The following is a 26,678-nucleotide window of genomic DNA, read 5'->3' on the forward strand; positions in this document are numbered from 1 at the left end:
GGCGGACCCTGAAGATGATAACGCTGTATTTTCACCGTACCTTTTTAATGTTTGGGTGGTGAAAGGCTGGCTGCATATGGGACAGCGGACCCTGAAGATGATAATGCTGCACTTTCACCGTAACTTTTTAATGTTTGGACGGTGAAAGGCTGGCTGCATATAGGACGGCGGACCCTGAAGATGATAACGCTGTATTTTCACCGCACCTTCTTAATGTTTGGACGGTGAAAGGCTGGCTGCATATAGGACGGCGGACCCTGAAGATGATAACGCTGTATTTTCACTGCACCTTCTTAATGTTTGGATGCATGAACACTCACCATGGTGTTACAGCTGCCACCGTGTTCAGCACAGGCATGTACTGACTGGGCGAGCAGCCTGGGAGCAACAGGCTGTGCCACACAGCCCAGGCCTGCAGCTGGATCCACTGTCCAGTGTGTGTAAGCGCACTTTGCTCACACAGCAATGGACTCCTTTGGAATGTATTACCGTTGTTAAGTGATGTGTGACTGTACATAGAAAATCTAAGGAATCCACAACAAAAATGTAAGAGCTAATAAACTAGTTAGGCAAAACCACAGGATACAAGGTCAATACACAAAATCCCTTGCATTTTCACACACAAACACTGAACATTCCCAAAAGAAAACAAACAAAAAAGAAAGCAATTCCACTTACAATAGCACCAAAAAGAATAAAATACTTTGGAATACACTTTTTAAAAAACGGTAAAACTTTTCTACGTCCTGTAAGTACTGGAAGGAAAAATATAAAAAAAGATAAGGCCAGGCGCAGTGGCTCACGCCTGTAATCCCAGCACTTTGGAAGGCTGAGGTGGGCGGATCACCTGAGGTCGGGAGTTCGAGACCAGCCTGACGAACATGGAGAAACCCCATCTCTACTAAAAAAATACAAAAAAAATTAGTCGGACATGGTGGCACACGCCTGTAATCCCAGCTACTCAGGCTGGAGAAATGCTTAAACCCAGGAGGCGGAGGTTGTGGTGAGCCAAGATCATGCCATTGTACTCTAGCCTGGGCAACAAGAGTGAAACTCCATCTCAAAAACAACAACAACAACAAAAAGATAAAACTGCAGTCTGAAAACTACAAAAGATGGTTGAAAGAAATTAAAAAGAACTTAAATAAATAAAAAGACATCCTAAAGCTAGGGACTGGACCATGTAATAGTGTTAAGAAGACAATACTGCCCAGTGTTCTACAAACTCATGCAATACCCATCAAAATTTCAAATGATTTTTTTTTGCAGAAATTGACATGCTGATCCTAACATTAATATGGAATTGCAAGAGACCCTGAGTCTTGAAAAAGAACAAAGTTGAGGGACCCACACTTCTCAATTCAAAACTTAGTACACAGCTACAGCAATCAAAACAAGATGGTGGATGGTACAGACATGGGATGGACATACATCAATGGAATAGAATTGAGAGTCCGGAAATAAACCCCACATCTGTGGCCAACTGATTTTTTTTCCTTCTTTTTTGTTTTGTTTTTTTTAGACAGAGTATCACTCTATCACCCAGGCTGGAGTGCAGTGATGGGATCTCGGCTCACTGCAACCTCTGCCTCCCGGGTTCAAGCGACTCTCCTGTGTCAGCCTCCCAAGTAGCTGGGACTACAGGTACCTGCCACCACGCCTGAATAATTTTTGTATTTTTAGTAGAGATGGGGTTTCACCACGTTGGCCAGGCTGGTCTCGAACTCCTGACCTCAAGTGATCCACCCACCTCAGCCTCCAAAGTGCTGGGACTACAGGTGTGAGCCACCGCACCTGGCTGCCAACTGATTTTCAGTGAGTGCTAAGACCACTTGGTGGGGAAATGATGTCTTCCACAACCGGTGTTAAGACAATTGGATATCCACATGCAAAGGAATGAAGCTGGAACTCTACCTCACACCATACACAACATCAGCTGAAAATGGATCAAGGACCTACACATAAGTGCTAAAACTATAAAACTCTTAGAAGAAAACCTAGGCATAAATCTTTGTGGCCTTTGATTAGGCAATGATGTCTTAAATATGATATAAAAAACACAGGCAACAAAAGAAAAAATAGATAAATTGGACTTTATCAAAATTAAAAACTTTGGGGCTTTAAAGGATACCATTAAGAAAGTGAAAAGATAACTCATGGTATGGAAGAAAATATTTGCAAATCAGGTATCTGATGAGGACTCAGTATGGAGGATGTACAACCAATTCCTACAACTCAGCAACAGAAAGACAATCCAATTAAAAGTGGGCAAAGGACGTAAGCAGATATTTCTCTAAAGAAGATACACAAATGGACAATACGCAGGGAAAGATGCTCAACATTCTCAGTCATCAGAAAAATGGAAAACCACAATGAGATACCACTTCACACCTCCTAGGGTGGCTATTATCTAAAAAGAAAATAGAAAATAAGTGTTAGTGAGCATGTAGAGAAACTAGAACCTTTGTACAATGCTGGTGGACATGTAATGTGGTTCAGCTGCTGTGGACAAGAGTCCGGCAGTTTCTGAAAAAGTTAAACATGGAGTTACCATTTGACCCTGCATTTCCACTCCTAAGTATAAACTCAAGAGAATCGAAAACATACGTCCACACCAGGCCACACAAGAACATGTGCATGGATTCTCATAGCAATGTTACTGACAATAGCTAAAAAGGAGAAACAACCAAACATTCATCAACTGATGAATGGAGAAACAAAATGTGGTCTATTCATAATGGAATATTATTCAGCCTTAAAAAAGAAAGTTAGTTCTGACCCATGCTACAACATGAATGAACCTTTAAAAAATTATGCTACATGAAAAAACCCAGACACAAAGGGTCATACGTTGCATGATTCCATTTATATGACATGTCCAGAACAGACAAATCTATAAAGAAAACAGATTAGTGGTTTCCAGAGGCTAGAGGGAGTGGGGAATGGGGGCTGAGTGGTTACGGGATAATGAGTTTTTTTTTTGTTTTTTTTGTTTTTTTTTCTGAGACAGGGTCTCACTGCATTGCCTAGGCTGGAGTGCAGTGGCACAGTCTTGGCTCACTGAAGTCTTGTCTTCTCAGGCTCAAGTGACCCTCCCACCTCAGCCTCTTGAGTAGCTGCGATATAGGTGTACATCATCATACCTGGCTAATTTTTGTACTTTTTGCTAGAGATGGGTGACTCGCCATGTTGCCCACGCTGGTCTCCAACTCCTACGCTCAAGTGATCCACCCACCTCAGCCTCCCAAAGTGCTATGATAACAGGGTGAGCCACTTTGCCCGGCCAAGTGTTTCTTTTTGGTGTGGTAAGAATATTCTGGAATTAGATGGTGGTAATGGAATGATTGTACAACAGTGTCAATATACTAAAAAGCAGTAAATTGTATACTTTGAATTGGTTGATTTGAAATGGTAAATTTTAGGTTACCTTTCTGGGGTGCAGCCTTATCTATCTCTGCCCTTGTGACACGACCTGATCATCACAAATTCCCTTTTAAGCCAGGGCCAAGTGGTTTTGGTTGCTTGTAATTGAAGGGTCTAAATTGTCCAAGCAACTGACCCAAGGACATCAAGACTTGACAGACCAGAGTCTGAACCCTCCGAAATCACATGTGAGACCATGTCACCGAGGGAACCGAAGCAGGGGCAGCATCTGCACCCTCACCCTGGCGGGTTCAGCCCTCAAGGGCCATAGCCTGTTTCTCCGTGTGCCCACCAATCCTGATTCTGCATTGGCACCTCCACCTGGACACGGCTCCAACTGTTCAGCAAAAGGCTCGTGCGCCCAACCTTCTCATTCGCTCCCTGGAAAAATAATCTTTTACCCTTTGAGACTAGGTCAACTCACATCAGTATTTTGACTTTTAATTCAACATCTTCATATTAAACAGTATCTTACACATGCCACTGAAACGAAGTGGCTGAATGCTGAAGCTTTGTGAAAAGACGTCACCCAAAGGATCACCAACAACTTCAAAGGCCAAGTGCTTTGTCAGACTCAAATGGACCCAGCCACTTAAAAGTGAAAAGCCAATCACTTTAGGCAAGAAAATATATATCTTCCAGAATGAAACTGGCCTGGAATTTACAGATATTATTTTTTCACTTAGGAATGATCCATCATCCATCCACGCATACAGCTTCAACTGCCCCACCGAATTTCATCTTCCTATCACCAGATATGTTACTGGTAAACAATCACCATTAAAACTTTAGGTAGGTTAGAACAAAGAAAATGTAAATCGACCTTAAAAATACAATTTTAAAAAAGATTAAAAATGTTGGTTCAGTAACATTCAGAGAAAAACAGGAAATGTTAGGGATGGCCTGCTTCTTGTAAGGCATAACCGTGCACATGCTCCCCATTATCATCACCGTCAGAGCCGTACATTCTTACAATCAATAAACCTACGCTGACACGCGTTGCCACCCTAGTCTGCAGTTTACATTGCGGTTCTCTCTCGTACATCCTGTGAGTTGAAGCAAACGCAGAATGAGATGCGCCCACCATGACAGCATCGTACAGGGCAGTTTCACCGTCGTGCAAGTCCTCTGGGCTCCACCTGCTCCTCCCAGTCCTCGGCATCGTACGGGGAGGTTTCACCGTCCTGCAAGTCCCCTGGGCTCCACCTGCTCCTCCCAGTCCTCGGCAGTCACTGATCTTTTTGGGGTCTCCTCAGTTTTGCTTTTCCACAGTGTTACAGAGTTGGAATTGCAATGTGTAGCCTTTTCAGATTGGTTTCTTTCACTTACTAATAAGCATTTAAGGTCCCATCATGTCTTTTCATGGCTTGACAGTTCATTTCTTTTTAGCCCTGAATAATTTTCCGTTGTCTGGATGTACCACAATTTGCTTATTCATTCACTTACTGAAGGACATCTTCGTTGCTTCCAAGTTTTGGCAGTTATGAATAAAGCTGCTATAAACATCCATGTGCAGGTTTATCGACGTTTTCCATCTATTTGGATAAATGTCAAGGGGCATAACTGCTGGATCCTACAGGTAAGAGTATGTTCAGTTGTGTAAGAAACTACCAAACTGTCTTCCAAAGTGGCTGCCCTGTTTTGCATTCCCATCTGCAGTGATGAGAGTCCTTGTTCCTCCAGCATTTGGTGTTGTTAGTGTTCTGGATTTTGTCCATTCTAGTAGGTATGTGGTGGTGTCTCATTGTCTTAATTTGCATTTCCCTGATAACATATGATGTGAAACATCTTTACATAGGATTATTTGCCATCTACATATTTTCCTTGGTGACGTCCACATCTTTGGCCCATTTTCTTATTAAGAATTCTTCAAACATTTTGAATAACAGTCCTTTGTCAGGTACGTCTTTTGAAAATATTTTCTCTAAGTCTGTGGCCTGTCTCTTCATTCTCTTGACAATGTCATTCGCAGAGCACAAGATTTTAATGATGTCCAGGTTATCAACTGGACATCTACTTATCAATTCTTTCTTTGATTGATCAAGCCTTTGGTGTTGTAGCTAAAAAGTCACTGCTGAACCCGAGGGCACCTAGATTGCCTCCCATGTAATCTTCTAACCGTTTATAGTTTTGCATTTTACACTCAGGTGTAAGATCTTTTTTTTTTTTTTTTTTTGAGATGGAGCCTTGCTCTGTCACCCAGGCCAGACTGCAGTGGCAACATCTCAGCTCACTGCAACCTCTGCTCCTGGGTTCAAGCAATTCTTCTGCCTCAGCCTACCGAGTGGCTGGGACTACAGGCGCCCGCCACCACGACCAGCTGATTTTTTGTATTTTTATTAGAGACAGGGTTTCACCATGTTAGCCAGGATGGTGTCGATCTCCTGACCTCGTGATCCGCCCATCTTGGCCTCCCAAAGTGCTGGGATTATAGGTGTGATCCACCGTGCCCAGTCCAGATCCATTTTTAGTAAGATTTTTTTGTGAAAGGTTTAAGGTCTGTGTCTATATTTTTATGCATGTGTATGTCTAGTTGTGCCAGCCCCATTTGTTGAAAAGACCATTCACTGAATAGCCTTTGTTTGCTCCTGTATCAAAGATAAGTCAGTGGTATTCATGTGGGTCTATTTCTGTACGCTCTATTCTGTCCCATTAATCTATGTGTCTACTCTTTTGCCAAAAATATGCTGTCTTGATTACTGTAGATTTCTGGTAAGTAACTCTTGAAGTCATGCAATGCCAGTCCTTTATTTTGTTTTTCTCCTTTAATATTCTTTTGGCTATTCTCAGTCTTTTGCTTCTCCATCTAAACTTTAGAATCAGTTTATCAATATCCACAAAATAACTTGCTGGGATATTAATCAGGATTGTATTGAATGTGTATATCAAGTTAGGAAGAATGAGTATCTCTATAATATTGAGTCTTCCTATCCATGAACATGGAATATCTGTTCAATTTTTAGTCTTCTTTGATTTCTTTCATCAGAGTTCTATAGCTTCTTCATATTGATGTTGTACACATTTGTTAGATCTACACTAAAATATTTTATTATGGGGGGGGTGGTAATATAAATGATACAGTGGTTTTGTTTTGTTTTTGAGACGGAGTCTTGCTCTGTTGCCCAGGCTGGAGTGCAGTGACATGATCTCGGCTCACAGCAACCTGTGCCTCCAGGATTCAAGTGATTCTCCTGCCTCAGCCTCCCGAGTAGCTGGGATTACAGGTGTGCACCACCATGCCTGGCTAATTTTTTGTATTTTTAGTAGAGACAGGGTTTCTACTGTCTACTGTGTTAGCCAGGATGGTCTCAATCTCCTGACCTTGTGATCCGCCCACCTTGGCCTCCCAAAGTGCTGGGTGTTTTTAATTTCAAATTCCACTTGTTCTTTGCTGACATATAGGAAAGCAGTTGACTTCTGTGTATTAACTTTGTATCATACAACCCACTATAATCCTTTATTAGTTCCAGAAGTCTTTTTTGTTGCTTCTTTCAGATTTTCATTACCTGCTTTTTCTTTAAAAACTTTGTTATACTGATTGAAAAAGCAAGAAAATTTCTAACAGGCACAATGGACAGTGCATTAGCTTTCTAGGGCTGCCACTACAAAGCCCCACAGACTGGGCGAAGTCAACAACAGACATTTGTTCTCTCACAGCCTGGAAGGCTGGAAGGCCAAGGACATAGTCTCAGCAGGGCTGGCTTTGGACCTTGGCTTGCAGACGCCGTTCTCTCTCAGTTGTCACAGGGTCAAGCCTCTCTACGTATGTGTGTCCTGATCTCATCTTCTAATATGGACACCAGTAATATTGGATTAGGGTACACCCTGACGACTTCATTGACCCTTAATCAACTTTAGGACCCCATCTCCAAACACAGTCACATTCTGAAGTATGGGGGGTTAGGGCTTCTACATACAAATTTGCTGGTGGCAGCTGTGAGGCGGGGAGCGCAATTCAGCCTATAATAAGTATATTCTTTAAATGGCAAAAGTATGTGCAATAGCAGTCATTTACTCCTTAATTGGAACGTTATCCTACTACACTGGGAGCTTGTACCATTTGAAAACATTAAGCCATATGGGAAAAATGTAGAAAAGAACATGGAATACATGGATTTGTCCCATGGGAAAAGCATGCTTAGTGTAACCCCGTATCTAGGAGACGTGAAGGGAACTTTTTCCTTCTCACTTGTCTTCTATCCTTGACCAGAACGGTGTCTGTGGCACTCGTCACACAGCAGGTTAGACAGGCTTTCTGAGCCGGCCTGGAAATGGAATCACCACACAGAATATTACGTCTGTGGGAAGATGTGTTCAGAGTCAATGGAGATCTGACCTGTGGGGCTGGAAGGTGATTTGTGGGATGACGAGGACCTGCCTGCTGAGATCCTGGTGAGCGGCTCCATTATAAGGTGTGTGAAAACCAGAGACCACGCAGCTCTCAGGAACACAAATGCGTGGAGAACAAATGCCCAGTGAGAGACCACCACTATACAAACACCAACGAGACCCCCAGAAATGACACCCAGGAACCCACGTCTGGCTTTATGGACTTACGTGTTTACTGGGGAACCGAATGGACCCGCCCACATGTGCTGCACCCAGGTGGTCTCTTCCCGCATCTCTCAGTGGGATGTGCTGCACCCAGGCGGCCTCTTCTGGCATCTCTCGGTGGGATGTGCTCCACCCAGGTGTTCTCATCCCACGTCTCTCAGTAGGATGTGCTGCACATAGGTGGTCTATTCCCGTGTCTCTCGGTGGGATGTGCTGCACAGAGGTGACCTCTTCCTGCATCTCTCGGTGGGATGTACTCCACCCAGGTGTTCTCTTCCCACGTCTCTCAGTTGGATGTGCTGCGCACAGCCGGTCTATTCTCGTGTCTCTCGGTGGGATGTCTTACCAGGTGGTCTATTCCCGTGTCTCTCGGTGGGATGTGCCGCACCCAGGTGGTCTATTCCCGTGTCTCTCAGTGGGATGTGTTACATCCAGGTGGTCTCTTCCCACATCTCTCAGTGGGATGTGCTGCACCCAGGTGGCCTCTTCCCGCATCTCTCAGTGGGATGTGGTCCACCCAGGTGGTCTCTTCTCGTGTCTCTCAGTAGGATGTGCCGCAGACAGGTGGTCTATTCCCGTGTCTCTCAGTGGGATGTGCTGCACCCAGGTGGTCTCTTCCCGTGTCTCTCAGCGGGGTCCTCTCACAGTCTCACAGGTGAGCGGAGTTGCACTGCAGGGACCACAGCTGATGGGACTCTCATGGCAGATGATCCTGCAGCCACCAAGAGCTTAACATGGGGCTGTCATGGGACAGACGTCTGCCAAAGACCACGGGACAAGAACATCAGAAGCCTGTCCCTGAGTGGGCACAAGCCAACGGGGCCAAGGGGGCCACCACAGTGACTGGGGGCATGGTGTTATGGTGGGGAAGGCGCCTGTCTTCCTCAGAGGACAGGAAGGCTGGCCCAAGCCCCAGTTTCACTCCAATCGCCATCTTCAGAGCACACAAGTAAATGACCCCAAAAAGGCAGCACCCTGACCTGGCCTTGGCTGGGGAGTCCACAGGGGCCTTGGCAGAGCTTGTGTGGAGAGCGATGCCTGCCCTGCCCACCTGCTGCAGGCCCTCTGCAGACCTGCAGACAGATGCCCGAGGCCCAAAAGACACATTCTCCAAGGCAAGTGATGATGACGGAGGTTAACTTCAGTTTCTGAGACCCACCCACATCTGCAGACAACCTCACCTGTCAAAGGCTGAGCATGTTTCTGGCTCACTTTCTCAGAGGTCACTTTCTTTGGTGGATTTTGGAAGGCCAGCGTCTGGGGTTCCCTCTTTCCTTGGCCACTTGGAACAGGAGGAAAAAGTCTCTGCAGCACCTTCTCCACAAACACTGTACAGACAACCGATTAAAAGAAAAGGAGGAAAAGGAATGAGTTATGCAGTTCATCTGAATCACACGTGACTTTTACTCTACACAAACACACACATCCTGAAAGCACCAATGGAGACCCAAGTCCCTGGTCCTCCCACGCTGGGCACTGCACACCAGGATCCCCCAGACTCTGCCCGCAGAGGAACCCTTGAGGCTGGCCCGAGGACCCCCCACCATCCTGCCATCAGCTGACCCTCTCTCCAGGGCATCACCCTGCATCCAGTAGGCTGTGCACTGCTGGCAGGTGCTGCCTCTGGCTCCAGGTCGCTCGGTTCCTCCCTGTGAGGTTCAGGCACATGCAGGCCATGACCCCTGTCAGTGGGGGCTGTGGTCCTGGGTGGACGGTGTCAGTGGCCCACAGTGCTTGGAGCCAGGTGAGTGAATGGAGCAGGTCTGGGGGGCCCTGAGGCAGGGCAGGCACCACCCCGCGCCCTCTGGGAACCCATGGTCTGCACTCTGTCCCTTAAACTGAACGTGTCAACAACTGCGAATGGGGAGAATTCCGTGCATCTGACGTGGTTTAACCACTAAACAGAGATTCTTTACTTTGCTTGTTTTAGTTTACGTTGTTTAAACTGTGGGACAAACGGTCATAATGAATAAATATTTCTGCCCTGATTTAAGTGTGGTTAATAAACAGGCATTGGTCTCAAAATAGCATAGTGGATAAGGTGTGGGGAAAAGTTAATGAAATGAATTCTTTTAACCTCATAAAATTTAGAAAAAAGATAGCTGCTTTAGAATAACCAAAAGTCGCACAGTGGAAATCAGCACTCCTGAAACAACTGCCTGGTGCCTTTAGGAACAGGGAGGCGGGGACTTGGCCTGACTAGAGGCGTGCAGGGATCTGTCATGGGCCCCCTGAGAGGAGACGCTGGGGGTGGCTTCTAGGCGAGGCAGGGAGGCTCCACGGCCCTACATGGGAACACTGTAGCTGAAGGCACAAATCCTTCCTAATTCTGGCCTCTGGGACAAACACGTGATAGAAATAACCCTCCTACAGGCCCCGCTGTTAAGAACACTATGTGGGTTTCCACGCAATGCTCACCAGAGCTCCCCGTGCCCTCCGTGGATGGACCATGAAAACCCTGAGCACAGAGCTCAGTGGGAGTGAGGTGTAGTGTGGTCATGAACAAGGTGGCTGCTCACTCAGACTCTCCACCTCCGCGGCTCCCAGAGAGTGAGCACAAAGCCTGCTTTTGCTGGGAGGAAACGACCTCTGGTTAAGTGGAAAACCTGAACTGAAACGATGTGATCCCTGAGACCCCGGGCTCTTCACCAGGTCCTGGCAATGAGAGGATCCCCATACGCTATATTTTGAATATGATGCAGAAATGCACTAGCACAGGATACCTCAAAAGCTCCTGCTGGCTGTGGTGAGCGGGTCCCACCCCTACAGAAAGGCCTTGCCTCAAGCATACCTGCCCGGCGGAGACACCTTGGCTCTCAGGGAGCAACAGGTGGTCTGTGAAATGCTTTTAAAAATGTGCTGCAGTGCTCCCAGGTATGTTCAAAAGAAGGTTCCAAGACTTCAGATAAAAATCCAATGGTAACATTTCCTTCAAATGTCAAAGAAGAAAATGTCCTATGCCAGATGACCAAGCTGGTGATGAGCAGAGGAGATGGTAGGCAGATAAGATGCACTTTATCCAACATCTTCATAAACCAGAACAAATTCTAAGACAAAACCATAACCAGCCGCCCAATTCTGCAAACAAGGACAGGGGCGCTCAGAGCTAAAGCCTTGCTGGGCCTGGGGCAGCCAACGCGGACATGTGGCTGAAGTCGCCTCCCCAGGCACAGCTGCCTGCGAGTGTCTGGAGCCAGGAAAATGCTACGGAGAAATCCCAGGCGATGGTCAGAGCCAGGCAATGCTGCAGAACGCCTGAGGCTGGGCAGGCACAAGACAGTCCCAGGGAGGGGGGCAGGCCAGGGCAGGCCCTGACTAAACAGCCACCGCCAGGAGACGCTGGGCCCAAGCAAGCATCAGATGACAGAGTTTTCTGAAACAAGGCAGCTGATCCCAAAGAAAATGGCAGAACACACCAGGGTAAGGATCGGAGCGCACTGAGAAACGGCACAACACATCAGGGTTTGGATCAGAGCGCACTGAGAAACCGCACAACACACCAGGGTACAGATTGGAGTGCACTGACAAACCGCACAACACACCAGGGTACAGATCGGAGCGCACGGAGAAACCGCACAACGCACAACACACCAGGGTACAGATTGGAGTGCAATGACAAACCGCACAACACACCAGGGTATGGATCGGAGCGCACGGAGAAACCGCACAACACACCAGGGTACGGATTGGAGCGCACTGAGTCTGGCCCCAGGTCACAGTCTTTCAAGGCTTCCTGAGGCAGATTTGGGAGCTAAAAGCGACATAATAAGAATGTGCCTTAAAAAAAAAGAAAGGTAGGGAGCATTTTCACTGAATTCCATCCACTGCCTGAAATAAATTACATTTATAGCCTAATTAACAGTGGTTTTCCACCAACACTGTTAAATTTCATGTTTCAAATGAAAATATCTGATATAGGTGTACAGTACATTTCGAATCTTTATAAAAATTCTAAAATGGAAGTAGAAGGCGGGAACAATCTAAAGTCAGCTGGCTTTAAATTCAGAGTGACAGCTGACAGGGGTTTCTCAGGGATAACTGACAAGGCAGAGGCCACCCTGGGAGTCACAAGCTCCGCCTTCTGTAACACAGGCATTTCTCTCGGAAGAGATTTACGTGATCCCAGCCTCACCACCTGAAAGCCAGGAATCAATCTGCTGGCACAGCGTGCAGGGACCACAGAACCCCAAGGCCTCTGGGTCTTCAGCCTCTAGGATTTCTGCAATTCCCCTGCACGCCTGCTCAGGCGCCACACGAGCAGATTCGAGAGGGGTGGTTCCCAGAACCATGCAGACCCATGTGTTGTGCGGTTTGTCATTGCACTTCAATCTGTACACTCTGGTGTGTTGTGCATTGTGCGGCTTCTCTGTGCGCTGCCATCTGTACCCTGGTGTGTTGTGCGGTTTGTCAGTGCACATGCCAATGCCCCAACACCCTCCTAAGGAGCTTCCCCATAGACCACCTAGGCAGGTCCTGGACTCACCTCCCACCGGGAGCCCAGGCCCTGGGGCCACTGCCTGGGCTGAGAGCCCGACCCTCGGGGCTTTGCCACACGAAAGCCCCAGGCCTGGCGAGGCTCAGGGAGGCCGTTTCAACCGTGAAAACTTGGGTTTCTGCCCCACCCCAGCCCTGGCTGTTTGAGCCGTCATCCAACAGCAGGCTCCCACATCGACCAGGCTCCGATCCTGCCCCATCCACCCTCCGTGCCCCACTTTGCTCCCATTTTCCTCATCCTCCACCATCATGACACCTCTTGCGGCAGTTATTTTTTGGAACTGCAGTAACTTGGGTCCGGTGTTCTCAGGGTGACACTGAGGTCATTCACTTCTGCAGAACTGCAGATGGGCGCTGGTGCCCACATCTGGCTGAGATGCTTCTCTCCGCGGACGCCCGCGGTCGCCCGCAGGTGCTGTGAGGTCTGCTGGGTCTCTCCCTGCCAAGCGACCCTCTTTCCTTCATGACCAACACACACTGTGGAGGAGACACCGCCTGACTAGATCCTTCTCCTCCTCAATCTCACCCACTAATTCTGGCATCCGCTGGTGGGTCCTGGCGGCGGCAGACGTGGCTGTGGGCTCCTCAGTGGCTTTCCTTCCTCACTCCTTCCGTGTTTATCACGTGGAATTTTGTACTGAAGTGCCCACACTTGCACATGTATTGAATTATTACCTTTGTGCTATTTAATACTTTAAGGACTCGCAGATGTTTCATTCGTTCCAAGGACCATCAGCCTGTACTGTCCGGATATACTTTGTTGCTCAAATAGTCCCAGCACTGGCCACAGGGTCCACCGCAGTGTGGACCCAGCGCCCTCCAGCATGGACCCGGTGCCCTCCAGCCCACCCGGCCCTCCCATGAGCACACAAGGCCCTACAAGGTACCGCAGGCTCATCTTGTATTTTCTCTGCCTAGGCCTGGAACCAGCCCCTTCTCCAAGAAGACCAACATTTAGAAAGCAGAACGCGGCCCTAGACGTGCACCTTGCTCCTCTTGTCTTCTGAACACAAAATCTCATCATGTCAGTCCTTGAAAATCACCGACTACTCTGCACAAAAGAGGACTTGGAGAAAGAGGAATGTCCTGGACACCCTCAAAGACAAATGAGACCTCTGAGAGGCAAATGCAGGCCGCGCAGACATACCAACGGCAGGACGCCGAGGTGCCCACGAGGAAGGACGAGGAAACACACCTGCCCCACGCCAGCGTCACCCACGGACATGACCGATGGCAGAACGCTGAGGTACCCACGATGAAGCACGAGGACGCATGCTCACACCGCGCCAGTGTCAGCCACAGACACACTGGATAACAAAGCTGATATCTGGGATAATCAGGATGCCAGGAAGAGCATGTAACTACTTAAGAATGCAGGAGAACAGGCTGCTTAAAAATCTTAAGCAAACAATACAATTTTAGTATAGAATTTTAGTCCTTAACGTTTAAATCCCGAGTTTTCATATGGAGGGTGGGAGTGGGAAGGCCATAGGGATTTGGATGTGCTAATTCACGACGGTCAACACATAAAGGTCTGTACAGTTTACAGCCACGGGAAAGACAACGTCCCTTTCCAAATTCAAACTTGAGCACGGTCGTCAAAATAAACTAAAGCAAAAAGAAAACCTTTCAGCAGCCTAAGCTAAACTGGTTTAAGTATCATGAATCCCTGTGGCTGAAGGGGCTCCATGTTGCATGGGTGTTCTAGAACCTCGTGAAGGAAAACGTCTTTCCCAGTGGCCCACACACTCCTGGAGGTCACCGTATCTGCTCCTTCGCTGGAATGAGCCTGAAGCCACTCTGACCCCTGCTACTTCTGGTAAGCCTTGTCACAGAAAAGACGAGCACGTCCCGCACAATGCTTCACTCACAGGAGTTACAGCATGATTTTGATATTAAATATTGGCAAAGGCTGGTTTTGTGTCATATTATCCATGACCCATGAATTAGTCATAACGTGTCCTGTAAACAGGCACAAAAACAGATGATCTCAAATAGATGTCAAAATGGATATCTCATTATAAAGCGGGAGATTTTTTCTTCAACAAGAATTATAATAAATTTTAACTCAGTTTAATACAAATATCCAGGTATCTAAAAATAACTTTGCTGACAAATAATACGTCTAAATATTTACAGCTGCTAAAATAGAAATAATAAAGTATTTTTTTAAAAATATAATTTTAACTTTTTAAAATCAGTTTTTAAAAGAGCAAAGTTTAAAATGCAAAATTGAATATTAATAATTACTTTCCACCAGCTAATATTGCTGGCAGATTCACAGACGAGCTTCACTTCCTCCCAGCCCCAGAGATGAGAGCATGGAGGTTGGGGCTGGGAGAGACCTCATGGACACGGCGCCACTTGGGTTTAGCATCTGAGCTGACAAGCGCCGAACGTGCGGCCCCCACACACCTGGCCCAGGCACTCAGGGCCTTTACCACCAGTGCTCACACTGTTTATTTACACAGAAATAATCAGCTGTTTTAGACCAAAACCACACTGCATGGCACTGATGCCCTTGCTGCTTCTTGGAACCGTCAGAGGAATGACACGAGGACCCCACGGACTGCTGGTGGTTTCCTGCAGATATGGACACGATTCTGTAAACACAGCCTGTGTTCCAACGGGCCAGCTCTACTTCGCGACTAATACCAAAAGCAGAACATAAACGAAAGGTTTTTTCCCTCCAGAATAACCAGGACACTGTGAAGCATTTGTCATTTTTGGTTTGTTGAAATGCTCATTTTTGATCCAATGTGTTTTTACCTAAGTGTGTGTACGCTTATGAGCTCTAGATAGAGGCTGACAAAAATCAAGTTAGAGGTTAAAAGCCTCTTTTCTGTTTAATTCACAATGTGTTGAAAACAAAAGGAACCCACAAAAACAGAGCTGGACCAGCTGGTGCAGCAGGAGCTCCTGGAGCCCCCGATGCTGCGTGGCCCAAATGAAAGTGCCTTGCAGTCACGACGACTCCATGTCTGTCAGAAGCCTGAGGATGCTGGTTCCATTCTCCTTCCCACACCTCATCAACGTGCTCCCCTTCCAGCAGCAAGAGCAAGTTTTAACTTGAAACTCTAGTGCCCATCAAAAAGCAATCACCGGAAAATAAAAAGGCAGAGGACGGAGTATTTAATGCCAATCGAAAAAAAAAAACCTGCAGGAAAACAAATAAATGATGAAGCAGGCCAAGCAATCAGCACCGAGAAAAAGAGAGACACAACAACAAAAGGCCAAGGCCCAGAAAAAACACCCCGTCTGAAATTCACATGCTGCAACACCCAGCAGAAATGAGTCCCTTTCACAGGGGAATTAAGTCACTTCGGTATAATTCTCAGAAAGGACTGCTGCCTACACTTGCTATTTCAAATAAAAGACACAGCCAAATACCAATAAAATCTTTCAGTAAAGTGTTCTTTGGAAATTACACACTTAGGAAAAACTGTAAATATATGTACCTCACAAAGAAACAAAGTTTGACCACTGGAAGTGAACCTATTCAATTCTAAACTCTTCCTAAATGCAGTTGCTGAATTTAAAATCTAACAGTTGGGTATGAGACTCCTGGTGCTGGAAGAGATTAAAATAATGATCATTCGTGATTCTCTAAAATTTCAAAACTTTTGCTATCACCCTTATAAACTGGTGTCTGTTGGAAAAGTGTGACTTTCAGAGAAAATACGTGTACAGCTTATTTGGGAATGTGAAGAATGAGATCAGTTCAAAAGGACCTATTTCAAAATGTGGCTGCTCGGGAGAAGCTGTAAAACCCATAGGACCACATGCTTACAGGAATTCATTAAAATAAGAGAGACCACAAATATTCACGAGTGACTTTACAATGTAAAGCCACTGCAGGAGTAAAACATACTGACGTGGTTTGGATGTGTCCCCTTCAAATCCCATGGTGACATGTGAGCTCCAGTGTTGAAGGTGGGCCTGCTGGGAGGTGTCTGGGCCATGGGGCAGATCCCGTGGGAATGGCTTGGTGCCCACCTCGTGGTGATGAGCTCTTGGAGATCTGGCTACTTAAAAGGCCGGGACCTCCACCTTCTCCCGCTCTCCCTCCCTCACCATAGGACGCTGGCTCCCCTCTGCCTTCCCCAAGAGTGGAAGCTTCCCGACGGGGCCTCACCAGAAATGGGTGCTGGCGCCATGCTCCCTGTACAGCCTGCAGAACCGTGAGCCCAGCAAACCTCTTTTCTTTATAAATTACCCAGCCTCCGACATTCCTTTACAGCAATGCAGAACAGACTAACACTCACAGAGAACAAAATCGGTTTATAACATTCCTTTTTAGTTTCCACTTAACAGACTTACAAACAGAAAAGTGATTAGATTTTCAAACAAGAGTTGGCAGGCTTTTAACATCATGTTTAAATGAAAAACTGCTACTGAAAACAAGACTGGAAATAATCATTAGTAGAAATTTCCACCATGGCCAGCTTGGAGGTGCTTGCTCCCTGCCTCCTTCACCTGTCATATTAGAGAAATCTCTCAAAACATTTCCACTAAAACCGCAAAACACACACAAACCACATTATTTCACCAGTTTAGAGAAAATATCAACATTCTGCTCTCTCAGTGAACAGCAGCTCTAGCTGATCTCTTTTTCCTCCTACATCTGCCTGTCTCGTTGTAATAGGCATTTTAAATTTAACATTTATTAGGGTTATTGTATTTTTTGAAACTCTGATAGTTTGAATTTTCTTTTTTCAGTAAAAACTACGTTAAATGCCTGCTGAAAATATGCTGGCCCAGCCACAGCTTTCTTTAAAATGATAATCACTGTGGGATTTTTTTTTTCATTTTATCCCTATAATGAGGCAAGGTATTTAGCGTTTGACTATAATCTAGAAATAAAGGAATAAACTGGTAATAGAATTATATCACTTCACAAGAAAGAAAAGTTCAGTATGTTAATTCAATGAGTAGCAGATTCTTGAGGAGTTTCATAACAGAATGACAAATGGAAAAATAATTGGCTAATACTTAAGCAGCAGTGGGCAAGCTTTCTGAAATATCAAAAAGAAAAAACAAAAAACAAGTGCTCGACATCAAACCAGAAATAATCCTCAAATGGGACATCACCAGAACCTCACGCCATGACCGATCTGACATGGGATCCTCACGTAGGAGGTGAAAATACACCAAATAATCATTTTCTACTGGAACTCTAACCCTTCAACAAAGAAGAAAGCCGGGCACCTGCAGGCCAGCTACTCAGGATGCTGCGTCAGGAGGATTACTGGAGAACCAGCCCGGACAACATAGTGAGATCCGATCTCTACAAATAAAAAAGGAGAAGAAAGAAAATATTCCACGCAAACTTTGCCCAGAGTTTCTCCTTGTAGTTTTTTAACCAGCATTTGTCGTATCACGAAGCGTTCACAAACACCTTACCTTCACGGGTGGCTGCAATAGTTTTCATTAAGCACTGGTAAACACACCCAGCGGGATGCGAGCAGCCCAGGGGCTTCCGGAGAGGCCGGCACTGCCCCGACGGGGGCGGGACCTCAGAGCAGCCCACTCAGTTCTCGGAGTCAGTTTCTCACCAAAACAAGACTGGGCTAAAACAGGCTGAGAGGTCATTGGGAAGGCCATTCAGCAAGCTGCTTTATGAAAATCAGGAGACACCAGATAAAATACACCTTTTACTCCAATATTTTTATTTTTTCCAGTTTCATTAAACATTGGCTTTTTCATTAGATAGGTCCTGAATTCAGCCCAAAGAACTTGCAACCCATAAGGGATTCCACACCGACAAGCCCCATGTTGTTTGCAAGGACAGGTTACGCTCACTGAGGAACGCTATCAAAGATGTGGAACCCAGAACCCGGGAAGCAGCTGTACCTCCTGCACCCACGCTGCCTCGCCCGGACCACGAGGGAGCCACGGCTGCCCCACTGTGGCCTCCTGGACCCCACTTCTTCCCTGCGCCAGCCACGAAGGACCATGTGGTCCTTTTTGGGTGCTGTGGTTTCTCGTCCCACACCCTGACGCAGTGATGCCTGCTCACCTGCTGACCCCTCCGGCTTCTGTACCTGCTGTCCCCTCCGGCTTCCTGTCTGCTGTCCCCTCCGGTTTCCGTGCCTGCTGTCCCCTCCGGCTTCCTGTCTGCTGTGCCCTCCGGCTTCCTGTCTGCTGTCCCCTCCGGCTTCTTGTCTGCTGTCCCCTCCGGCTTCTGTGCCTGCTGACCCCTCCGGCTTCCTGTCTGCTGTCCCCTCCAGCTTCCTGTCTGCTGTCCCCTCCGGCTTCCGTACCTGCTGTGCCCTCCAGCTTCCGTGCCTGCTGTCCCCTCCGGCTTCCGTGCCTGCTGTCCTCTCCGGCATCCTGTCTGCTCTGTTCTCACAGGCACACGGGTCCCCTACCTCCGCGTCTCCTGCACACAGGGGACAGGACCAGCAGCAGTGACCAGCTTGTGACTCCATCAGAACCTTGCATGTGATCGGTCACCTGGCTGGGTCCTCACGGTGCTGCCGCCCACTTTACAGATGAGCCACCTGAGCATTAGTAGAGTGAGCTCTGAGGCAGCAGCCCAGCAGGACTGACCTCGGTGGCCGTCCCCATCGAGACCTAGGCCTGCTGTGCACTGAGGCGCCGGCCGTCAGGGATGGGCACATTCGGCATCCACCACCTCCTCGGCCCACTTCCCTCTCCAGCTGTACACCAAGCATGACTCTCTCCCAACCTGCAAGGAGCCGAGACTGCAGCTGCCCCCATGTCTGAGCAGCTCCTGCAACCCTCCTCCAGCCGTCGCAGTACCGCATCTCCTCATCCCCACGTGCTCTGGCCTTGCCATCACTGCACCTGCCCTTCCCTGCTGGGGCCGACCCTCACCCCCCAACCTCACCATGCAGCAACACTCCCGCAGGGCCTGGCTAGCACGGCGCCTCTTGCTTTGCCAGGATTCTCTAAACCTCCCTGTTCCATGAGGCTGATTCCTTCCTTCCTCTCTTCCCTCCTTCGTTCATTCATTCAGTCATTCACTTGGGAAGCGCTCCTGAGCACGTTGTCCTTCCTTGAAGATGGGAAAAGAGGTGCCAACTCCTGTTCTGGAGGAAGGATTCTACCGCATCTGAGTAGAAAATGTCAAAGCCACACGTGTCAATGAACACAGCCCCACTTCTCCTGCAGCACAGCAATGACTCCTGTCCAGTTCTGCACACAGTCCCACACACGGGGCCAGAATGAAAGTCGGCCCCAACAGAGTCACCAGGCACCCAACCAGACCAACGCCACTCTGCAAGAAGAAAAAGGGGCCTCTTTCCAACGGAAACAAATCCGAACCGGCATCTTCAGCTCTGGGACTCCAAGGGAGAGGCAGGTATCACAGGCAAGTTGCAGGGTACAGCTGGGAGATGCACACACCACACAGGGACACACCCAGACACGCATGTACAAACACGCCACACGCAGACACGTGTATGCAGGCACACGACCCACAGGCGCACATGCATACACAGGAGCACATGCATGCATAGACACACAGGAAAACACACAGACACACATGTACACCCATGCCACAGGCAGACACGTGTACACAGGCACACAACACACAGGCACACACACATACACACACAGGCACACATGCATGCACACATACATAGGCAAACAGCCAGACACTCATGTACACACACGCCACACACAGACACATGTACACAGGCACAAGACACACAGGCGCACACACATACACACAGGCACACATGCATGCACATATACACAGGTGAACACACAGACACACATGTACACAAGTGCCACACACAGACGTGTACACAGGCACATCATACACAGGCATACACAGGCAAACAGATATGCATGTAGACGCACACCACACACAGACACATGTATGCACACACACATACATGAACATGGACACATGGACACACACCACACATGCACAGACAGACACCACACAGGCACATACATATGTACACAGATACACATGCACACACATGTACATACACATCCCAAGCAGACATGCATGTACACACAGACCACATGCAAAACACACATACATACACCACACAGGCACACATACATACACACCACACACAGGCACACACATGCATGCACACACATACACCACTCAGGCACATACACATGCACACACGTACACATACACATACACACACGCACACCACAAAGGCACACACATGCATGCACAGATACACACTACACACACACCTGCACAGATGCACACAGACATGCATGCACACATACACCAGACACGTGTGCACACACAAAGGCATACACAGACACGTGCACACATAGGAACAGCGGCACACATACATGCATGCACATTGACAGTATGCACACACAAGCTCACAGACCCACACCTACACACAGACACCTCTCCCGGACTACCAGAGCTGCAGGAACTCTGGCACCAGTGCCAGCACCGTGGACAGCGCCAGCGATTCCCGGCGTGTGAAGTTGGGGCAATCCACTCCCTGAGGTGCAGGAGAAACCAGAAGATGACAGGGAGGTGGCGAACAGGAAGTGTGACTGCTCACAGCAAGGCACTGGCAGCTCCAACTTCATCTGAGGAGTCTCAGGAAGACAGAGGCCGCCTGCCTGCTGCAGACCCCGTGGCCCTGGAGGATGCACCTACAAGGGCGAGTGAAGCTGTCCTGTGCGTGCAGCAGTCACAGCAAGAATGGATTCTTATTAAAAAGCATCCAAGCATCCCGCGCTCCAGCACATGTTCCCCAGGCTGACACCAGGCTGGGTGCCTCCCAGGAGGAGGCCTCTGGGACAGGGCTCTGTGGCCTTCCCTACAGAAGGCCCAGCCGGGCCAGCAAGGCCGGGCCAGCAGCATGGTGCCCTTGGAGCTCTCTCCTCGACGCGAGCGGCTGGCACCACTGAACCACCTTGATGGGAAACTGCAGGACAAGGAGTCAAAGGACTGGCCTCAGGGTGCAGTGAGACGAATGCAGGGGGCGCTGCGGGGCAGGGACTCTGCTTAAATCCAGGGGCGCATCCTCCCACCACACACACAGCAGCAGGCGGTGAGGACAGGCCTGATGCAGGGAGACAGGGAGCAGCCGGACAGCCTGGCACTCCTCTGCCTGCTCAGGGCTGGGCCCTGGGACGGGGCTCCCGCCTCCACAAGGCGGTGGTCCTCACCCCAGCATCTGAGGATCGCCTCTGCCAAGCAATCCCCACGCAAGCTTTGCCTCCTCCGGAAACGTCCCTGAAGCACACATGGAGTCAGGGAGAGGGCCAGAGCCAAATCCCTCACAATGACCAACCACCAGGGAGGAGGCTCCGCCAGCCCAACAGCAAGACTCCGCCCAGGCAGCAGGGACACAGTCAGCGTCTCGGGAAGGAAGCAAGGAGCAAGTCCTGTATGGCTCTGCTCACCAACACGAGATGTCCTGACAGGCACTGGGAACCGTCCAGGGAGGAGGAGGCAGCAAGGCTCAACCCGGTCAACGCCAGATGCAGTCATTCCTTCCAGGAGTCACCCGGGCAGCTCCTAAGGTCCTCACCCACCGCAGCAGGCCCCTTCCTCGAGGAGCACGCAGCCCCTGGGGGATCTGTGACACTGGGGGCCTCCCCAGTCCACTGCAACCCCACTCCAGGCTCCCCTGACCGCTGGCTACCCTATATGCCAGAAACAGCCCGACCTGAGCTAGCACTTAATTACATGCCAGATATTCACCCAATCTCCCTGGGTAGAATGGAGGCCATAGTGCCCTTCCCCTTCCTGGGACCCTCTTCAATTAGGAGAGCGGTTCATGGTCAGAGCTGCACAGCACCTCTCAGAGGCTTGCAAAGTAGGCCCAAGAAACATCCTCCGGTGCTATACTTACACTAGCATAACATAGAGCACATTTGAGGAATTTTTAGTCAAGTGGTGCTGCTTCAAAGGCAACACATTCTTCCCATTAATCCTGCAGAGTTTTGCTACACATTGTTACAGGGAAACTGTCACATTAGCAGGTTATATTGCCTAGCAGAAACAATCTACTTCCAGGAAAAAAAAAAAATGCTTAGAATCACTGTTTAGCCTGACTGCCAACCTTTCCACCTCATGTTTCTTGGTCTGTGCCAGGGCCAGGCAGGGGAGAGTATGGGCCCCTGGATGTGTCCTCTGTCAGCAAGCACTGCCCTAACCCCAAGCACAGCCTCAAAGCACAGCAGAGCTTCACTTAGCTCGGGGAGGGAGGGATACCGTGCCTGATTTGCTGCCGCAGCCAGGGCCTGAGGGGCTCTGCCACACTCAGCAGATGCTCCGCCAACACCCGGCGGTGAACAAACGATGCCAAGTCAGTTCTGCGTGGGGTCTGCTCCAGGAGGGGCACACCTGCGTCTTATGGCACCTGCCTTCTCTCCCACCATCAACAACAGCGCCCAACCCCCATCTGCAACCACCCCACGACCCTGAGCTGGACCTTGGGAAAAGAGACATCCCTGCAAAGGGACACGCCAAGCTCCATCCCCTCCTCCTGCGGCACGTTCCCCTAACTTCACTCGTTGCAAGCCACGCAGAAGGGAAATGCTCTGAAGAAGACACACACCCCAGTTTCCTGCTCCACCAGGTCACAAATGCTGGGAAGTTTTATTCCAGCTAAATCCTCCCTTCAGTGCCTCTCAGAGCCTAAGTGCCACTCAGCCGATGGGCTCTTCAGGTGATCTTGAGGAAGACACACAGAAAACTAATATTTTCTTTCCCACCTACATTTTACACTTTTGGGATTTATTAATCCATCCTTCCAATCACAATGTCCTTAAACAACGCAAATTTACTTGACCATTCTGTCACATATCCAATAGGAAAAAAAGGCTGTTTCGAGGGAAGATGATTAGTGAATGACTAAAACAATGAACAGCTTTCATTCACTTTAATTTAGTGAATGGAGAAAGGTTTTTTTTTCTAAGTTGATCAGGTACATTACAGATGCTATAATGATTTCTTGCATAGAGAAGAGCATTTATTTCAGGCTTAGAAGAGTGCAAACATTTGAAGGAATGTAAGAGAAGAGTGTGTTGTGGTTTAAAACAAGGAAAAAACCTGCAGTGGCAAGAAGCCCCCCACCAAGAAGGCAGGCACAGCTTTGCAGGCAGCTGACCTAAGAGCTGCTCCTAAGAACCTCGACACTGAATTCACAGCCTGCCAGCCCTGCTTCCAGGAGAGGGTCATGAACAAGGTATTTCTGGTGCTCATTAACATACGTGAATGTCCATTTTAGAGCCTAACATCTGACTGCTTAAAAACTCTTAGGTCATTTTTAACCTGTGAGCTGATCAGGTGACAATTCCCTGGCCCTGAAGGAGAGGGGGAAGCCCACGTGCAGTGTGTCCCTGAAAAGGAAGACTTGAGACCATATTTTTCTCCACATTCTGCCTCAGTGAGAAATTTTTTCTTTTTAAGCAATTGTTTTATAACTATAGTTTGCCATTATCTTTTCATTTCAAAGGGAAAAACATGATTATCAGTTTAAACATAGAGAAGGAAAAAAATTCATCAGCACCTGAATTAATCCAAGTAACACGAGATTCATGTCAAAAACCGCCACTCTTTTCATTATAATGATGATTACACGGTGAGGGTAATGAGCTGGGGTTTGCAGGACGCAGGAGCACGCTTTTTTTCTAACACTTCCGTTCTAAGGCACGGCCAGGTTAACCAATTCCATTTATTCTCCTCCTGTCTTTGGTACTAATGCTATCACAGAATTTAATAAGCACTAGGATGCGCCCCACACCTTAGGTCCACTGAAGGTAAACACCATGACCTCCGTCTCTCAGATGAGGACACAGTGGCTCTGGGAGGTTCTGCTGTACTTTTCGGTGAGGCTGCCGGAGCCGGCTGCAGCCCCACCCCAGAGCCCTGGGCTAGGACCCCTCTGAAGAGCTAAGCGGCCCCTACTCACTCACCAACAGGGGCTCTGCTAAGAACACGAACCCCTGGCTGGGCTCGCCCCCGCCCAGGTCCCCAGACACCAGGTGGGGCCTGGCAGGGCCGGCCCGACCAGCAGCCATGCAAGCAACAACACGGGCGAGGGGTGGGCCGCGGTCCGGGGTATGAGCGGGGGATGGGTAGGGACTGGGGTGGAGGTGGGGAGTCGGTCTGGGTTTGGGGTGGGGCCTGGAAAGGGGCCGGGGTGGGGGTCCCGAGTCAATACCGCGGTCTGAGCCGAGAGCGGGGTCTGGGGTCTGGGCAGGCCTCCGCGCCGCACCCACCTACCATGCTTCCTGTGCGCCGCCATGCGGGACCCCGCCGCGGACCTCAGACCACGGTGCGCGGTCCTGACCTGAGCGCCGTGCCTTCCGGGTTCCGCCCTCCTGGGTCCGCCCACAACAGCAGGAATGCCCAATCCGAATACGGGACCCCGCCACGGGCGGTCAGTCAACTACATCACGGCCGTAGATTGGCTGATATCGAGTCTGTAGGCGTGTCGCGAGGCTCCAGACCCGCCTCTGGGAGCCCCTCTGTGGAGCATGCGCGGAGGGAGGGCTGCGGGGGCGGCGGCGCGGGCTCTTGGGGACCTGAGGACGCTGTGGGAGCGCTGGCGGCGACTGCTCTACGCGGTGGCGGAACTCTGGGGGCGAACGCTAGGGAGGGCGTTGTGGAGAAGAGGGGAACGGAGGGCCCCAGAGGAGAGGCGCCCACCCCCAGCCCCACGGGTGCACCTGCGGATCCCCAGTCCCCGCTTCGCCCCCAGGCACCTGCCGGACACAGGGAATGGCCAGGGCAGTGCCCCCGGCCCCAAGGCACCTGCAGGATACAGGGAGTGGCTAGGGCGGTGTCCCCGGTCCCCAGGCACCTGCGAGACACGGATAGTGGCCCTGGCTGTGAACCCAGCCCCCAGGCACCTGGAGGATATAGGGAGTGGCCAGGGCGGTGACCCCTAGCCCCTAGGCACCTGCTGGACACAAGGAGTGGGCAGGGCGGTGTCCCCGGCCCCCAGGCACCTGCAGGATACAAGGAATGGCCAGGGCGGTGTCCCTGGCCCCCAGGCACCTACAGGATACAGGGAATGGCCAGCCGGTCCCTAGACACCTGCTGGACACATGAGTGGCCAGGGCGGTGACCCCAACCCCCAGGCACCTGCTGGACACAGGGCATGGCCAGGGCGGTGTCCCTGGCCCCCAGGCACCTGTGGGACACAGGAAGTGGCCAGGGCAGCGGGCCCCAAGTCACCCCGGCTTGCCAGACCCCTTCTTGTCTCCCTGTCCAGCTTCAAGGGCCTCTGCCCTCCCGCTCCACCCCCTCAGGACCCTCCTCCTTGAATTCGTTTCTTCCAAAACATTTCCCAAGTGTGTGCCAGGCGCTGTTCCTCATGTGGGCTGTCTCAGGAGAGGAACCCACGGAGATGGGTGTTTTGGAGGAAAATGAAGCTGGTAGGGCCTAACTGTAGAGTGATGGGCTTGGGCTTGAGGTAGGTGAGGGAGCAAGACTGGCGGTGCCCAGGGAAAGAGAGCCCACAGGAGGGAAATGATGTCCCAGGAGAATGGCTGCCCTGTTTGAGTTTGGGGACCAGACGCAAGGGCAGGATAAGGGGAGCTCAGATCAGGAGGAAAGGAGACCCAGACCCAGGCAGGGTCTGCAGGGAGCCTGATAACTTTGCATGTTCCAAGAAGCAGGGTGGAAAGTTGTTAGACGATGCAGAGCAAAGGGGTGAAATGATCTGATGCATTTTCTTTCTTTTTGGGGTAGACAGGGTCTCACTCTGGCCCAGGCTGGAGTGCAGTGGTGCCATCACAGCTCACTACAGCCTCCAGCTCCTGGCCTCCAGCAATCCTCCCAACTCAGCCTCCCAATGTGTGGGATTACATGCATGAGCCACTGTGCATGGCCTGATGTACATTTTAAAGAAGTCATTTAGCCTTGTGATGACTAGAGTTGCATGGAAGGAAGTGTGGAGATTTCATCTGCTGCAATAAGAGATGCTCACAGCTCACATCCAAGTGGTGGCACTGGAGGTTCTGGGTGGGGGGGCTAGTTGGATTGTGGACATGTTTTAAGGTAAAGCCAAAGAGATTTTCCGATTGATCAAACTGGGCTGTGACAGAAAAGGAGAAATGTAGAATGGCTGTAAATTTTTCGTTTGGAAACTGGAAGGCTGGAGTTGCACTGAGGAGGTGGAGAGCCTTCTGGGGATCTTCGTTTGGTGGTAGTGTGCAGTTTTAGACAGGTCAAGTTTGAGGTGCTCATAAGATGAGTAAGCATATGAGGTCATGAAGGGAGCAGGCGT

At 49.5% G+C, this 26,678-nt stretch overlaps 1 protein-coding gene across 23 annotated transcripts in view; it reads right to left on the reverse strand.

The window, feature by feature from the left end:
• Nucleotides 1-24,791, reverse strand: part of ERICH1 (glutamate rich 1) — an 81,979-nt gene extending 57,188 nt beyond the window's left edge. For 9 of the 23 annotated variants that reach the window (XR_010159392.1, XR_008536584.2, XR_002937774.3 and 6 more), the window contains exons 1-3: nt 24,668-24,767; nt 9,159-9,305; nt 7,981-8,735 (exon numbers count right to left, since the gene is read on the reverse strand). Coding sequence is in view for 10 of the 23 variants with exons in the window: in XM_016960198.4 (XP_016815687.3) it covers nt 7,981-8,217 (237 nt within the window). In the remaining 13 variants the exon portion in view is untranslated. Of the gene's footprint in view, nt 1-7,980; nt 8,736-9,158; nt 9,306-17,679; nt 17,759-17,874; nt 18,084-18,490; nt 19,550-24,667 lie in introns of those variants that run through there. The other 14 variants (XR_010159394.1, XR_008536585.2, XR_010159395.1 and 11 more) reach the window with 7 other exon arrangements.
• Between the last annotated feature and the right edge of the window lie 1,887 nt (nt 24,792-26,678).

This window comes from Pan troglodytes, chromosome 7, assembly GCF_028858775.2.
Source record: "Pan troglodytes isolate AG18354 chromosome 7, NHGRI_mPanTro3-v2.0_pri, whole genome shotgun sequence".
In the NCBI taxonomy this organism is placed as follows: domain Eukaryota; kingdom Metazoa; phylum Chordata; class Mammalia; order Primates; family Hominidae; genus Pan; species Pan troglodytes.